At 35.7% G+C, this 16,646-nt stretch overlaps 1 protein-coding gene across 1 annotated transcript in view; it reads left to right on the top strand.

Annotated features, from left to right (window-relative positions):
• Positions 1-16,646, top strand: part of CCDC73 (coiled-coil domain containing 73) — a 48,081-nt gene that overhangs the window by 10,681 nt on the left and 20,754 nt on the right. The window contains exons 4-9 of the mRNA XM_066552421.1: positions 281-316; positions 2,070-2,144; positions 3,922-3,960; positions 9,246-9,381; positions 10,861-10,940; positions 16,392-16,520. Of these exons, the coding sequence (XP_066408518.1) occupies positions 281-316; positions 2,070-2,144; positions 3,922-3,960; positions 9,246-9,381; positions 10,861-10,940; positions 16,392-16,520 (495 nt within the window). The remainder of the gene's footprint in view (positions 1-280; positions 317-2,069; positions 2,145-3,921; positions 3,961-9,245; positions 9,382-10,860; positions 10,941-16,391; positions 16,521-16,646) is intronic.

The raw sequence follows: 16,646 nt of genomic DNA on the forward strand, positions 1-16,646 counted from the left end.
GTGATGAAGAATTTGTCATTAATACTGCATCACAATCGTGTCACACAAAAAAGAAACTGACAAGCAATTAGGTTTCTCTCTTGAATAAATAATTGGAGATTCACAGAGTTCTCCTTGTGGAACGGTAGAGTTCTACAGTTCCTATAGGTAGAAAACCCCAGGAATTATACTCTGCAGGTTAATTTAACTATATTGTCTTGTTGAATTGCATGAATAAAATTATTGCCATGTGCTGTTCTGATTTTTTTGTTTTGGTTTTTTTATGTGACTGACAACCAAGTTACAGGCAAGGATGTTCGCCATGGAAGAAGAAAAGGTATTCTAAATTATTTGTTGTTTGTCATCCAAAGAAGAGCGTAAGCAAATGATAATGATATAAAACATACTAAACATATCCTGAGTATAAACTAAGTATATTGCAATTACATTATGTTTTTTGCGATGGCCTTTGCAAAAGAAATGTCTTTGTAACTTTTGTATTTCTGTTTTTTTTATTTATAGACCTGTGAAGAGTCACTGCTTATGCTAAAAATCAGTTGAGGAAAGAGTGTTCTTTGATAGTTCCATATTGCATTTATACAAAATTTACTTTATTCTAGAGGGTTAGGATAAATTGGGAAAATTGGCCTTTACAAGTAGTACTAAAAAATAACATTTCTAGCTGCCTTAGAGAAATCAGAATTTAATAGGGATTTTATTGATTTAGCTGAACTAAAGGTACTGAAGGTTTCTGAAGGTACTTGACCTAAACTGAAATAAGATAAATTTTAGCCTGAATTGATGTGGATTTTGTTAGCTACATAAGTTTTTATACCAGGCTGATTGCCCAGTTCCTCCTCTGAATGAAGGATTTACATTTGGTCTACAATGAACCTGTTTTAAATAGTGAAGTCAGTGGATGTCTGCCTCTGTTGTTTCATTTAAATTTCCCAGTGGTTTGGAGCAAGTGAATATGCTGGATGTGGCATAAGAACTGACATAGAAATTTGCAAACTGGTTAAATGGCTTGAAAGTATATAAAAAATAAACTTTATTGTTTGCTGCATTGCTATTTATTGCTATTTATTTTATATTTTGTGCTTGAGTAATTTTCTTGTTTGGGAGTTTGGAATTTTTTCTCATTAAGACAATTAATTTGTCCACACATACCCACTTATTACTCTCTGATTTTTATTTTCAATGATAGATTCAGAATTAAATTTTATGCTGTTTAATTTTTACTTCTATTTCCATTGAATCGAATAGTACTTTCTGTACTTAATACCAAAGTAACTGAAAGAGTAAATTAATCTTGGGATAGAGTTGAAAAACCAATTTTTGCATCAATTTAGATGATATGTACTATGAGTGATCAGGGTGGTTTTGGAGGATTGCACAGTCAGCACTGTATTGGAAAAGACTGGAACATGCAGGGGTGGTTGAATGGATATCTTTGTGTTTTCTGACATATTCTCTGGTATTTAGATTCTGGTCTGTATTGGATTGGCTGCAGCCAGTGATTTTTACCAGATTTAATTCTACTGAAGTCCTTTGGCTTTCTCATGTTTGTCTATGTATGCATTCACACACACACATATGCTTGTATATGTATATATATATATGCATACATATATATATATATACATATTAAATGTACTTGCATGTATTTACTGTCTCTAGCAATAGCTGCTTACAGTTCACTCTTTGTGGACTGAGAAAAATGAGCAGGTTGTTTCTATGAAGATCCTGCAGATAAAAAATGGATTTACCTGATACCTTTTGTTTTAAAATTTACTGTCTTTGTTCTAAATAATGTATTAGTTCTGCCTTTGTCAGGCTTGTCTCTCCCAGAACAGCCAATTTTAAGACTTGATGAATAGTCAGAAGTGGTGAAGATACTCTATCATGTTTTCACTTTTCTTTTTATAGCAATATTTTTCTGCATTTTAAAATGATTTAGCTGAATTATTCACCAATGAATTGTTCTGTTGTAGCGGAGTAATACTATTTTTGTAACATTCTTTTTGATACATTCTTATTGTAAATGCATTTACTCTGCCCAAATCCTGAAGTACAGCTTTTGTTGAAAGGGAAAATACCAACTTGCTGTAGAAACAAAAGAAAAAGAAATTGATGGACTGAAAGAAACATTAAAAGCCTTACAGGTAAAGTATTGCTTTTGTAAAATAATGTTTTTGAATGCAGGAGTTTTGGTTTTAGTTTTTCCCTAGTAAGAAAATTGTGGTTTTGAGAGGATCTTTAAGGCCTAATTGTTTAATCTTCCTAGGACACCTCACTTTGTAACACTGAGTTTCTGTTCCAGTCTTCAGTGTCACTCACTACTACTTTGAGTTAACCTTCCAGCTAATGTTCTTTTCCTCCAGAAGATGACTCAAAAGTCCAAACAGTGTGTAAAATGTGCTTTCTTTTCATTTCCACTGTCTTCCTCTTCCTTCACATTCTTGTTTTCTTACTCCACACCTGTCTGGAATCCCTGGTTTTGGGCTCCTAAACAGAACTAAGTATTCACCCTGGGCCTCCACCTTGCAGTGCTCCCTGTGTTTTTCAGTGGATTCCTCTGTTTCACTGGGAGGTTTCTGTACTCACACTTGATCCATGGCTTAAGACCAAGGCAAATACATAGAAAATGGATCAGTAGCATTGTAATGCATTGCCAGATTTCAGGTGTTACCAGGAACTAATTATTTTTCTACCCATAACTGAGTGGAATAATAATTCTGTTGGAAACAAAATGGCTATAATGGATTATTACTATGATTTTGAAACTTCACATTCTCTTATAATGGAATACATTTACTTTGTAGCAGACTGTTTGTTTTGTCAGTTACTTAACACTGTATTTTAGGAGCACAAGAAATTGATTCTCATGGCTGGCCTTCTGAGCAATAGCTGTAAGGATTTTGTTGCCTTGCTCAAACCTTGGCATAGCACAGATGATGTAGAATATCCATCCCTCCATGGTCTGCTGAACATAATATGTGGACAGCAAGAGTAATGAAAGATCCTACTGGCCTTTCTTTTGTAAGACAAACCACAAATTAAAAAAAAAATAATCTTAAATATTGAGTGCTCACAGATCAAGCATTTCTGTCACAGTACAGTTCAGATCTAGGAAATTCTGCTGTGGCTTGAGGAAGCAGGAGGTCACAGTGTGCTCACAGGGAGATTGTTTGGAAATGAGCCCAATACAAGAGGGAAGAATTTTTAATTCAGTTCTGTATTCTTATCTGTAGAGTCAGAACCCTACCTTAAAATGATTTTTCTCTAGGTTTTTTTCCTAGAAATAATATTTTCTGTATAACATTTGTACACTCTGGGTTCTTTGACAATACCTTAGGGTTTTTTTTTTTGGATGCAAATCAAAATACTCTGTCAGTGGGGTATTAGGTAGTGTTAATATCTTCTAATGGCAGCCTTATATTATTAAAGCATGTGAGATTGTTGCATTATATCTTTATATGCTACTATTTAGAATACCTACTAAGATATTTTTGTTGTTTTTTCCAATAGGGAGCACACTTCTATTCCTGTAGGAGTTGAGGGAATACTTTCATTTCTATCTTTATCTTCTTCTCTATTTATTTCTCAGGGTCTAGTTTACAGACTGTGGTCCCATTGCACGTTTTTTTATGATGCCTGTCAGAAAACACAAGGATTCATGCACTTTTTCAAAACTCCTCTAGTAACAAATCAGTGTGAAGTGATTTTACATAATTTAAATATTGAAGTAACATTATGAAGTAAAGTGCATCTAATAATACATGAAATTGTGCCATTAGTAATTCAAAACCACCATTACTATATTGGATGGATTAATAACAAATGCAATTAAATAATTGGTACAGTAATACTTAATTATGCAGGTTGTTGTCAGAAAAAACGTAAATACCATTTAATGAATAACTCTCTGTTGTTTTACAGATTTCAAAATACACTTTACAAAAGAAACTGAATGAAATGGTAAGAAAATAATGAAAGTGCAAAAAGAAGGAAGAGCTTTAATGAAAAGAGTATGCTTGGGGTATAATCCACTACTAACTGGCTTTAATACTTAAATGATATATGATAATTATTACAAGTAACACAAAGAGGTATCAGCTTGAAATCTGAAAATCTTACAAATGCAATGGTTTTAGATTTTTATTGTGTGATATTTACTGTTCAGCATGTGGTATTTTTTTCTCACTGAATTAAAGTAAAATTGGTACATTTGCTCTCTTTATAGATTAAAGCTTTTTTAATAGACTGTCATTTAAATAATGTAATTTTATTACTCTGACAGATCTGGCATAATATATCAAAAAGTAGTAGAGAATTCCTAGAAGTTCTTGGTTTTGTTTTTAAGAAAAACTGGTGGTTTTCTTCTCACTCTTTTTTTACTCCTCAGAATTAGTTCTTAACATCAGTTTCCCTGAACAGTTTAGATTTCATCCAGTGCAGCTCACTCCCTTTGACACAGGGAATAAATTTACCCAGAGTGACAGCATAGTGGCTCTGAACCCTGTTGTCTGTTTTAGGAAGTGAAAGAGTGAGCCACAGAAACATTGCTAGGCTTGATTGAATAAATGCTGTGAAAATTCTGCTGCTGCTCAACTGGAAAGAATAAAGATAATATTGTCAGACCATTACAAACTGTGATTTTAATTAAGAAGCTCAAAAAACTAGAGTCCAGTTTAGCTTTAAGTACCATGACATTTGTACTGAAAGTCATCTTCAACGCTACAGTGGTTTTACACAAAATATGGTGAAATTGAATAATGTGCCCTCTGACCTGGGAGATAAGGCTACAAGTTAAAGATCAAAGGCAACATAAAATGTGTTTTGTCTTACTTCACTTTTAACTTGTATTTATTCCTAAAATGCAGCTGATCTAAAAATGTGTTGAAAATATACGGAATAACTGGACTTGCATCTAGGTCATTTTACATATTATCTTTCTTTCATAACTTACAAGCTCAGTCTTCCATCTGAGTTAGAATATTTAAAGGACAACACCTTTTCTTTAAGCTGGAAATGCATCTACGCTGCTTTAAAGGAAGATATTTTTTATATTCATTAACTTTTCATTAATGGATCCTTTGAATATTTTGAAAACATTTGCTTTGATACAGAGTAGGGTAATCTAAAATGCTACTGAGTGGGACAAGATGCTGGAAATCCTCTTTTGCATGTGGCACTAAACAGTCCCCCCATGCACAGTTGGGACTTATTTAGGGAAAATGCTCTGATATGAAATGATGGAAACAAAATACCCCACAAGGTAAACAAAAGTGATTTTTTTCCTGTAATCTTTTGCAGTAGTGGGCTAATGCAGTTTTAGACCAGGTCAAATTCTACCAACTTTACTCCCTGAGTGGTTGCACTGAAATAAGTGGCACATTCAAGGGATCAAAGGAGTAGCTGCCCATGTAGACTCTTGGTCATCACCGATGGCAAAGTGTTTAAAAATCAAATGGATGAAATTCTGAACCAATCATTTATCTGAGACCCATTTCAATTTTGTTAAAGACAGATTATCTCGTTCTCTGGTGTGTGTTTTGAGAGTAAGCAGATGTGCTGCTCAGTTTACATCTGGCACCTTAGAAACCCTGCCAATCAGTGAAGGAGCTTCTGTGTGTGCTGGGGACTGGGCGTGCCTTACTGATGTAGCTTTTTATTCTGTTTTTCTGCTTTAGTTCTATTCTTTTAGAATGGTATATACCATGTTAATACTTGACATGAGCACCATGTTTTAACATGCTGTCCAGTTAAGTTTATGCAAAAATGGTAGTGCTGATTATTACCATATATGATATAATATAATTCTTACCATATATGCTATAATTTTGAAATAGTGGAAGATTTTGTTTCGTACTTAAAGATAGTATAGAGACAAACAAAGAATTTTTTTGTGTTTTATTATTTGTTTGTCTTTATTATTGTCTTCCCCCCCAATTAAAGAATTGATTATTGCATGCAGTGCAGTTGTTTTGCACCTCACTGCATATGGACAGTAGCACTCATGCAGTCAGGAGGGATTACTACAAAGCCAATTCAGTTGATAGAACACACTTGTATGTGACCTCTGGATTGTATTTGTTTTCTTGCTGCTGAAATTAGGAAGTAACTGGAGGAAAATGGTCAGGTGTTGGTTTCCTGACAGACCATACACTGGAGAATGCCAGGACTCTCTGCACGTGGCATCTGTTCTTGTCTTCCCTTACTGTTTTTATTGGAAACTAAATGGATGTGAAACCATTGAGTGAAGCTGCAGTCAGATGGTCTAGGTTAAACCCCACCACAGAAAAGAGGGAATTTAGATCCAGATAACCCACATTGTTCCCAGCAGACAGGGAACTGTGTTCCCACCTGAACCGTGCCCAGGAGCTGCTGGCACAGTCAGGTGAGTCCTACTTGGCACAGGCCAAAATGTGTCAGGGATATTTTAACAACAGTACAGGCTTTTCCTGAGAACTTCCCTGCCACCATTTAGTTTTCTAATACGGGTATAGTTATCAAATGAGTGGAAAAGAAATTACTGCAAAAAAAAAAGTTGGTTTATTCATAATAATCTAAGATAGGATGTTTTTGTTCCCTTTCTGCATCTTTTAGGAGTTTGCCTGTAATCATACTATGTTGTTTAAAAACACAGTGAGAAGGCAGTGATACAGTATAAATTCAACCCAATTATTATTAAGTATCTACTTATTTTTAAGTAGAAAAATGGTGAGAACTGGAGGAACTGTTGTGAAAAAAATTCCCATTTGAAGCTCTACAGTTGGTAGCTCTTTGCATAATTTTCATGTGATCTTGCCTTTGGTCTCCATGCCATTACATCCCCTTTGTTTCTCTGACACTTTCACCTCCCAGTTACCACCTTCTGCTTCACTGAGTACCTCTGACTCGTGACTCCATTTCTAGAATATCTTTGAGATATGAGCCATTCCCTCTTTGTGTTTCTCCAGTCACCCACTTGACCCTGAGCTATTTCTTGGGTCCAGTTCCACCAAGAAATCATTGTGCCTCAACAAGCCATATGGCCACAATCAATTCCACTCCCCATCCCAGCTTATCTTTATTACTGGTGGAGGGCAGGGCAATAATTCCTGTTTTTGCAGTATCAGACATGAGGAAGAAGAACCAAGATTCTGTGGGTCTCACTCCAGCTCCAGGGTCATCCACTCCCTATGCTGCAGTGTCTCCTGGTGTTTCTTGATTGGCTTCTATGGAAGAATGTTTTACAGCCTTTTCACTGGGAGGAGACGAATCACATACTCAGGCTTTTATTTCTCTGTGCATTAAGCCTGGAGAGCAGCCTGCCATCAAAAATCATATTTAGGCAAGTGTTAAGCTCTTAATAAAACTCTTGCAGCTAGAACAGGCCAGTTCCTTTTTTCCCTGGAAAGAGCCCCGTGAAGTAGCAAAGCATATTTCAACTTTTGAGAGAGGAGGAGGGACTAACACTATCTTGCTGACTAAAGAAAGGAATTGGATAACACTAAGAAAAAATCCATATTAAAAACTAAAAAACCCCTCAGATCTTGCCACAAGCTGTTCAAGTCTCAAATTAGGGCTGTCTCCCTGCTCATCGATCTCTTAGAATAAATATACCTGAGGGAATGACCAAGAAAAACAAAGAAAATCTTTCCTTTTAATGTTTTTGTTAGAAAATTCCCCTCCTGGCATTAGTTAAGCACAGATCTTCAGCAGTTAATTTATGATTAGGAAGAACAGAAAGTATAAGAACATTTTCAACCTACATTCCTCGCAGTGATTTCTGTAAGTGGTGGTTTCTTTACCAGTGCTTCCATTATGACTTTCCATTTGCTGTAGTGTGTTTAATTTCATACCTTATAAAACATGAGAAATTTGTATTGTATATCCTGTTTTGCTAGTCTTATGGTGGTCATTTCATTTGATTACTATCAGCTTTTATTATCCTCTGATGCCTGGACATGTATTGCATTTGTTACTGTGTGGAAATGGAGCCTTGCCAAAGCCAAGCAGACTGGGCCAGAGGCATCCTGGTGTAACTTGAATTTACACACAGGAATGAATTTGGCCCAGTTCATTTTAATTGCTGTGTTGCTCTGTAGATTAGAAATAGATTAGATATCTAAACAAATGTTTATCCTTTCTGAGGAATTAACTTACCTCATTCTCTGTAGAAAAATTAATTTTAAAATTCACCAAATAGTACCTACAAAACTGTTAACAAAAATACACTATAAAGAAGAACACAAAAATCTTACTGTTAAAAGGATAACAAAAAAATTGTCTCTGAACAGTTTCCACAAAATGAGAGAGATTGGTAAAATTCATTAAATATATTGTACTTAATTACCACATGGGTTTCTTTGTGGTATTACTTAGGCCAACATGTGAATAGAAGTAAAATAAAGTGTTAGATGCTTACAAAAGTTGTCAGAAACTTCCCCTACAGATACACAAAGTGATTTCATCGTATTTCAAGATATTAGACCAGTTAATTGAAACTGAGGAAATAAGAATTACTCACCGCAAGGTTATTTATATTTTTCTGGGAAGCATGGGGTGTTAATCTGCATTAATCTCACTCGTCCAAATCAAAGTCACCTCTACTCTAGAAGTAGTTGATGCACTTCTGATTTTTAGCAAGTGTGTTGAAATTCTTTTATTTAGGTGTGTCAAATACACAAACTCTCTCCTAATTGCCCTTGACTGTGTCATTTTTTACAAGCCCAGGACTGGAATGGATGAAACTGTCAGGAGCCTCTTGAGGTGGCTCAGAGCAGGGTCAGTGGAGCCAGTGTCACAGAGCCATGGCTGTTGATTTTTAGTATCTCCTTAGACAGATGCTGTAGCATGCCTGTGCAATCTTTTCCAATGTTTGCCCACCTTTACAATGTCTTTCCCCTCAAGTTTAAGTGAAATTTCTAGTCTTTCACTTTGTGTCAGTGAGCACCACTAAAAGAAGTCTGGCTGTGGTTTCTTTATTCCTTTCACACACACACCTCCCCTGGTACATACACATTTATCAGCTCCTCTCCAGGCTGAGCTGTCACAGGTCCCTCAGCCTCTCCTCAAATGTCAGATGCTCAAATCCTTTGATTATCATGATGATTCTGTCTGTCTTCCTGCTATTTGGAGATGGGAAAGGTCATTAGATATGAAATAGACAACTGAAAGATTCTGGGAATGATTTTGCATTTATGCTGTTATATTCAAAAGCAACTGGAGAGCTACTTACTGTCATTAAATGGGTGCTTCATTTATGTTCCTAACAGGATCAAAAATTGCAGATGCACTTAACAGCAAAAGAGGAGCATCATAAGAAACTGAATGAAGTTGAGAGGTGTTATGCTACTATTGCATCTCGTTTTGGGATTGTGAAAGGTGTTCATGGCAAGCTAGAGCACAGTGGTATGTATGTCTTAAATACCTTCCAGCATTTGCTTTTGCTGTGCTTCGACGGCACTCAGTTGGAGACACTTGAAAACTCAGAAAAATAGCAGCTACCCTATGCCAAGCATCAAATATCTTGGGAGGTTCCTCAGTGCTCTTTGCTGATCCACTGCTACAGTGGTGTGTGTGACCACACAGGAAATTTTATTGAGGAACTATCAAACAAAAAAATAACCACCCCCAAAACATCAAAAAAACCTTTTCAATTACTGAATTTCACTAAATTTTTCAGGTTTCTGCCTGAAACCAATTTTTTTTTTTCAAATCTAGTTTCAATAAACTGGTAACCTATTCTATGTATATTTGTGGTATTTCAGTACCTCAAGTTACTTGTTGTGTTCAGTTTTTAAAATTTTAAATCCAGAACATTATTGGCTAACCAATGTTAGCCAATTGTTAGCTCATTGTACTCCAAAGCTAGAGAGTGAGCACATGACTTTTGCTGAAAGAGAGTTTTACTAATTTTGGCCTGCTTGTTGTTCTGGGCGGTTTTCCTAAGTTATATCAGAAGATAGCTGTTACATTCATCAGTATTTTAATTTTTTAAGCACATATTCTCATTCAAAACTGCAAAATTGCTTATGGTCCTGTAAGGCACTTGTCCATCATTCCCCATGGACCATCTCTAGCAGAAAAGGAGAGGACATTCTGGGTGTCTGCAGTTCTTGTGTTCAAGTGTGGTGCTAGAAAATAAGGAAATTATTGAGGAAAATATTGAGGAAATAAAGAAAAAAGATTAGGGGTGAAAAAAGAGAAATCAGAAACCAGAAAAGGACGAAGGGGAACCTGAGAGGATGAAAATACAAAGATTGGATAGAGCTGTCTGAAAAAGTACAGGAACCAGTAAATATCTTCAGCTTTTCATTGTAGAATTTCAAGCAATTTCCCAGTGATATCTTCACCTGTATATAGTTTGAGAGAAAATTCCCTCCCCTTTCAGCAGGAATAGAAGTCATTCATACCATTTTTTGCTCTGCTAGCCTCTGCTTTTTTCCTGTCTTCCATGGCCTATGTGCACATAACTCTGTATATCTGTTAACTCAGTTATTAATTTGTTCTGTGCCCCACTATGTTCTGTGTTAGTCTGAAAGTAACTAAACTCATCAGAAAATTACAAGAAAATCTTTAAAAAATAAAACCAAGATTAAAATTCCTACTAAAATAGCATCATAGGACACTAAAAATTAAATTACAGTTAAGAGGCAATCCAACATACAGAAAAGTCTTAACTCATTGTTTGAGGTACAGACAACTGGAACCACCTGGTATAATCCTCCAATATAGTATCAATCTACACAGAAAAAGTAGTTGAATCATATTTGCAGGTTTAGGTTTGTTTTTTAAAATGAATTATATGCACATATATTGAAGTTAAAAATTAAATACTTGTTCAAATGTGAAATTATTTGTTAACAAGCTTTAACTTTTTTTTTAAAGTGCAGGAAGCCATACAGCACAATAAGAAACTAGCATCAGTGAATAAAAGACAAGAGACTGAAATAAGTAATCTGAAGGAAGTAAGTGCAGTGCACATTTCTGAATGGAGAATGATCCCTGGGTCCCTTCCAACTCAGAATATTCTGTGATTCTTTGGGCCTTCCAAAAGCTGCTGATGTATTAATACAAGTAGAGGACAAGCAGCAGAACTGTTTTTCATTCTATAACTAATGGCTAAATTAGCTTCCACAGACACCTCAGTTAAAACTGGAGCAGCTCTGAGAATTTTCTGTAACTTGTGAAGTTTTAATTACCTCTACAGCATCCTCCTTGTTTCCTGCTAATTATTAATAACCTGTGTTCTTCCTATGCTATGCTGCCATCTCTTCTCCACCAGTGAGGAAGGTAGCAGTGGTGTTTTCAGTTTGGTCAGAGGTACAACATGAGGAGCAGTCGCCATGGAGGCGAGCTGGTGGCTTGAACACAGGATAAAATGTGTAACTGAATCCCTCAGGTGGGAGGGTTTTGTGACAAAGCAGCTGAGACATCAGATTATGGTTTACAAGGAAGTTGTCACTAAGCTCTTTTCTCCTGCCTCTATTCAGAAACTCCTCTTTGCCGAGTACATTTTTGATTTGCTCTCTTGAACACAGGTAATAGTGGGAAGAATAACATTCTTTTCACTTTGAGCTGCTTCTTAAGAGCTGACAAGAAAAACAAATAGGCATTCAAAAGTCAGAATTGTTCTGTAAACTCAGCATCTTTCCACACCACATCTCTTCTTTATTTCCCCTTATCTTTTTATTTTCCTCCTTTTAATTTTTTTCTCCTTTAGATTCTGTAATGATTTTATGTAGGGATCAAAAGCGTGACTATCTCAACTTCTTGGCCTAATTGTTAATCCCCAGTTTCCAGATGATTGCTTTGAATTACCATGGAATCTTTGCCAAATTTGTGAATGATTTTGAAAACAAAAAAGGGCAGGGGGAGAAGATAATTTGTACATGAGGAAAAGGGACTATGACCATTTTATATTTTGGTTATATTGATTGAAAAATGGATGTTTACCTGTTTACCTTTCTTTGCCTGAAAAATGGGATTTGAAGGTACAAAAGTACTTGAAAACTCTCCCTGAATCTACTGTTGTTTCTTTTCTTCTTAAGAGCATGTAGCCTCTTATTGTTAAGGTTCTTTGGAGTAAGATTCCACTAAAAGCCAGATTTTAAGTTTATCTCGAAATACAGACATTTTGAGATTTTTAAAAATTTGTTTCATTCTTACCTTCTTTAGTTCTTTACTTACTTTTCGTATTTATTACATGGAGATATTGCTGCAGTAAAAATTAACCAGGAATTCAATTTGGATTTTTTATTTCCATACTAGAATGTAATATACCAAACCTCAGTGTCAAAAAGATCAAATTTTGAAGTGATCAAAGATTTTGGAACTGTTACCATCAGAAAAGCAGGCTGAAATCCACAGTTACAATGAAGCAGAACACTGGGAAAATTCTCAAATTAATTTCTATATCACAGTTAGGTCTTACAGTATTAAAAAATGTTTATTTAGCTACATAATTCAAATGATAGGTTATATATAAAAACTGTATATGGTTATCTGGATTATTTGATGGATGGAAGAGAAACAGAAAAATATTGGAAGGTGTCAGTGGGGATAACTTTCCTTTGTAGGAAAGCCATGTTTGTTAGGAGCTGATATCATCATAACTCTGAAGGTCTGAGAACAGCTTTGTCTGTGCATTGTGTACACCCCAACTGTGCAATTCCTTTAAAAAAGGGAAATAATTTGCATGAGATAGAAACAAGAGCATGTGACAGAAACACTTCATCTAAAATGCAGCATATCTTTATTGTAGTATAATGTAAATAAAAAAGTGAGGAGTTTTAGAAATATTACAGCATCACAGTAAATTGGATTTGTCTCTTTGGTGAGAAACCAAGAATAATTAATTACTTAGCATTCTCTGAGGGTAAGAATTTGAGAGGTAAGAAAACAGAAATGTTTAAGAAAATTTTACATTATGAAATTTGTGAGTAACATAGGTGAGAGAGAGAATTTGAGATTTATGTACTCCAGCAGTCAAACATATTATTTGATCCACTCTTTTTTTCAGCTCTACTCTTGATTCTTAAGGTCATGAAGGGTTATGAATTTTAAATAAAATACTGTTAGATAAGCAGAAATAGGGGGCCAACTGAAACTTAATCCAGCTTCCTCAGTTCAGCAGGAAATGCCTTTATTGTATTTATTTCTGAATTTCTTACCAGTTTTAAGTATTTGACCATTCTTTTCTGAACAATCTGAACTGGGATATTTAGAAGAGATTTGAAAAGGGATTACCAGGCTGTTTTCACTTGCTACATAGCTGAAAGAAGTCATGATATCAACAGCACAATTTGGGACAACTTCTAAAGCTGGTTTTATCTGCCTTGGAGATTTCTCTGACCTCTAACAGCTCTGACAACTTCTGGGTTCAAACTTCTTTCCTCTGTAGCCTCAGTGCTGGAATGGGAATGACTATCCATGGTACTAAAATCTTAATTTGGTTGTCAGCTCTTATCACAGCCATTACTTTCACTCAGACCTGGATGATCTCACACATTTGTTCTTAATGGGAATGTGAAGTTAGTAAATGCTATTTAACATTTATGGGTAAAAATAAACTAATCTCCAATTTTAATGAAATTGCAAGTGTGTTATGAAGATCTTAAATATGTACAACTGAAAAATTGAGTGAAATTTAGGTCTGTTCTGCACAGGTTTCCTCTTCTGGGATTTCAGGAAAGAAATATTATTTAGAGAAGTTGTATTTTTCTCTTGACATTGCCTGCTTCAAGTCCTGTTCCTAAATTGTAATGTAATGGACTGTGGCAGTAACATTTGTTTTTGGATCTGAACATTTTGATATTCAGTGTGGTAGGATTCTTTTCAACCACTGTGAAAATGCTTGCATTGATATCTGGCTAAGAAGAAAGTTTCTGTCATTCTGCTGCTTCAAAAACAACTCTGCTGCTCAAGACCCAAAAGAGTACAAGAGGGTTGCAGCAATCTGGGAAGAGAGCCAACAGATTTGGGTGTAATTTTGAGTACAGGTTAACTTTTCTTAGGGTACCAGTCCTGGGAAGTGGTTACATCTGCCTGTGCTGGCTGCTTTTCCAATCCCACACCATTTCTTTATGCTGGAACATGTATTTGTGTGGCCTCAAGGGAGAGTGGAATTAATATTTTGTATTGAAAAAACCTAGATTTTATTGAAAAAAAAAAACAAGCCCAACTGAAAACCACAAACCCCAAAACCCAAAAAAACCACCCCAACCAAAAAAGTGGAAGTTTTACCTTATACCAACTGGGAGAAGTAAAGCAGGTTTAAGGAGCAGGACTGGGATTTTGGGACACTCTTGACTTACACTGGCATGAAGTGATTTTAGCCATATCCCTAAGCATTGGCTGCTAGCAACAGCTCAAGGGACTGGGTTTAAAGCCTTATCATTCTCTCTCAGCACACCCCAGACCTGATAAAATTATTTTTCACATTCATCATACTTTCTAGATTTTTGGATACTGCTTGTGATTTTAACAATGAGAGAAAGCTACTAGAGAAAAAAAGCAAAAACTTTGGGGTTACGTTGTAATTAATTTCAGGGTACAAGAAAACACATGTATTTAGGTAGAAAATTATTTTTTAAATTCTTTTTGCGGCTACAAACCTTGTGATTTCACTCACCATGTAAAACTTTGCTATTAGTTCTGGTTATTTCATTTGTGGAGATTTTTTTGGGAGTTTGTGTTGCGTTCTAGTTGTTTGTTTGTTTTGGTTTTTCCTGCCTACAGCTTTGTATTAGCAGATTTGGATTTGCTTCCAGATGATGCCATTACAAAGAAGAAAATACAATCACCTTTTCTGCCTCAAGGCCATGACTCATGCTTTCCCCATGACAAAATAAGTTTTTTCTGCACGCTATAAAGCCTGACTCTTGGAAAACAGCTGGCATCAGATCCGTGGCAGGCTTTTGCACCTGCTGTTGTGGCACCCAGGCTGTGAGCTGGGCTCTCTGTCCTGTTCATCTACTTCTCTGTGAGGCTGTCACCATGCACCTTTGCACTTGCACAAAGTTAGAGCTGCTGACACCTTCTGCCACTTAACAGCAGGAACATTTGCATGGTTCATTCTAGTAAAATTGCATGGTTCATTCTAGTAAAAGCAGTACAGCTGAGATATGTAGATATGTCTGTATTGCCAAAGATGGGGAAAACCTAAATAGCTTTCAGAATAGAATAATTGTAAAGCATTGCTGGCTTTCAGTTCTCTAATTGATTCTGCAGTTACACTTAGAACTTGCTAGATCATTTTAAATTTATGGCTAAAATACGTGAGAAATAAAGCCTCTAGCAAAAAAATGATTTATTTAAAAGTGCTACCTCTACTTGTATTTTCCATAAAACTTTGTGAATTTCAGCTGCAATGTAATTTTTTTTTCTTCTTTTGTACTGTTCTATGATTTTGTCCAGAACAGTTAAACCACCAGCCTGTGATAATTCTGTGTGTGATAACCGAAATTCCAGTTTTGTGAAGAAAAGTTAAACAGACCAAACTTAGTTGTTAGATAAAACTATGACCATTCTGAATGCTTGGTTCACCACTATGGCATCATGGAGAATTCTTGATGCTATCTGTGAGCAGCATTCATAACCTCTGCTATTTGTCTGAGTAAACGTCAGCGTGCTCAAGGAGAGAGCGATATTAACCAGACTACCTTGCACCAGGATGGGAGGGGAGGGGGAGAGCAGGGCACAATATTTATGGCTCCAGGAACTATAAGTTGTAATTTAATGAGATCAAAGCGTTTGCTGTTTATTTGCTGCACTAGGAGCTCTGAATATACTGGTTACAAAACAGATACAAAAAAAAAAAAAAAAGCCGCAGGATATTTAAAAGAGGATAAAGATTATAAAATCAAAGGCATCATGTTGTAGAAGCTTCTAATATAAAATTAATTTAGCATTCTCTTGAGATTAAGTAATTAATGTTTCAGGAAGAGCAAAGATCCTCCAAATTTATAGCCAGTTCCTGTTTTTACCAGATAATCACCGTTCTCCCTTTTTTTCCTCCTCATTCCCAAGAGCGTACACCATAGTTACAATAGTAATTCCTATTGTATATATGGGTAAAGAACCCATAAAACCCATTGGTTTTACTAATACCAACTCAGTGTCCACTTCTAATATACCTCTTGGAAGTAGAAATAATAAAATGATTAAGTAAATACTTCAAAGAGATTAAAATTGGCACAATAACATTTTACCTGTGAAAATAAACTTTTAGACACGTGTGACAAGTTTGAAGTTTAGCAAGTCAGTCTTACACATTTCAGTACCTGTAATTTATTCTGTTTTTTCCCATACATTGTTTCAAAGTGGGGCATGACCAGGATAGTTTAAAAGATTTGTCTCTGTTTTGAATTGCAATGCCTATGCTGGATGAACTATTTATATGTGTTTCCTGTGTTAAGGAACTGAAGAAAGTAACTACAGACTTGATAAGGTCCAAGGTCACCTCTCAGTACAGGGTGGGAGAAGAAAACATCAATCTTGCAGTGAAGGAAAAACAGTTTCAAGAACTGCAACAGAAAATCAGAATGGTATTTTGGATTTCAAACAAATTAAAGTTTGGTGAATATTTTCTGTTCTTTGTTCAGCAAACCTCCTGGCAGTGATCTCTGAGGGATACAGATTAGTGATTCCTTTCTACTATATTGCATATACAT

The sequence above is a fragment of the Molothrus aeneus genome, chromosome 6, assembly GCF_037042795.1.
Source record: "Molothrus aeneus isolate 106 chromosome 6, BPBGC_Maene_1.0, whole genome shotgun sequence".
Lineage (NCBI taxonomy): Eukaryota > Metazoa > Chordata > Aves > Passeriformes > Icteridae > Molothrus > Molothrus aeneus.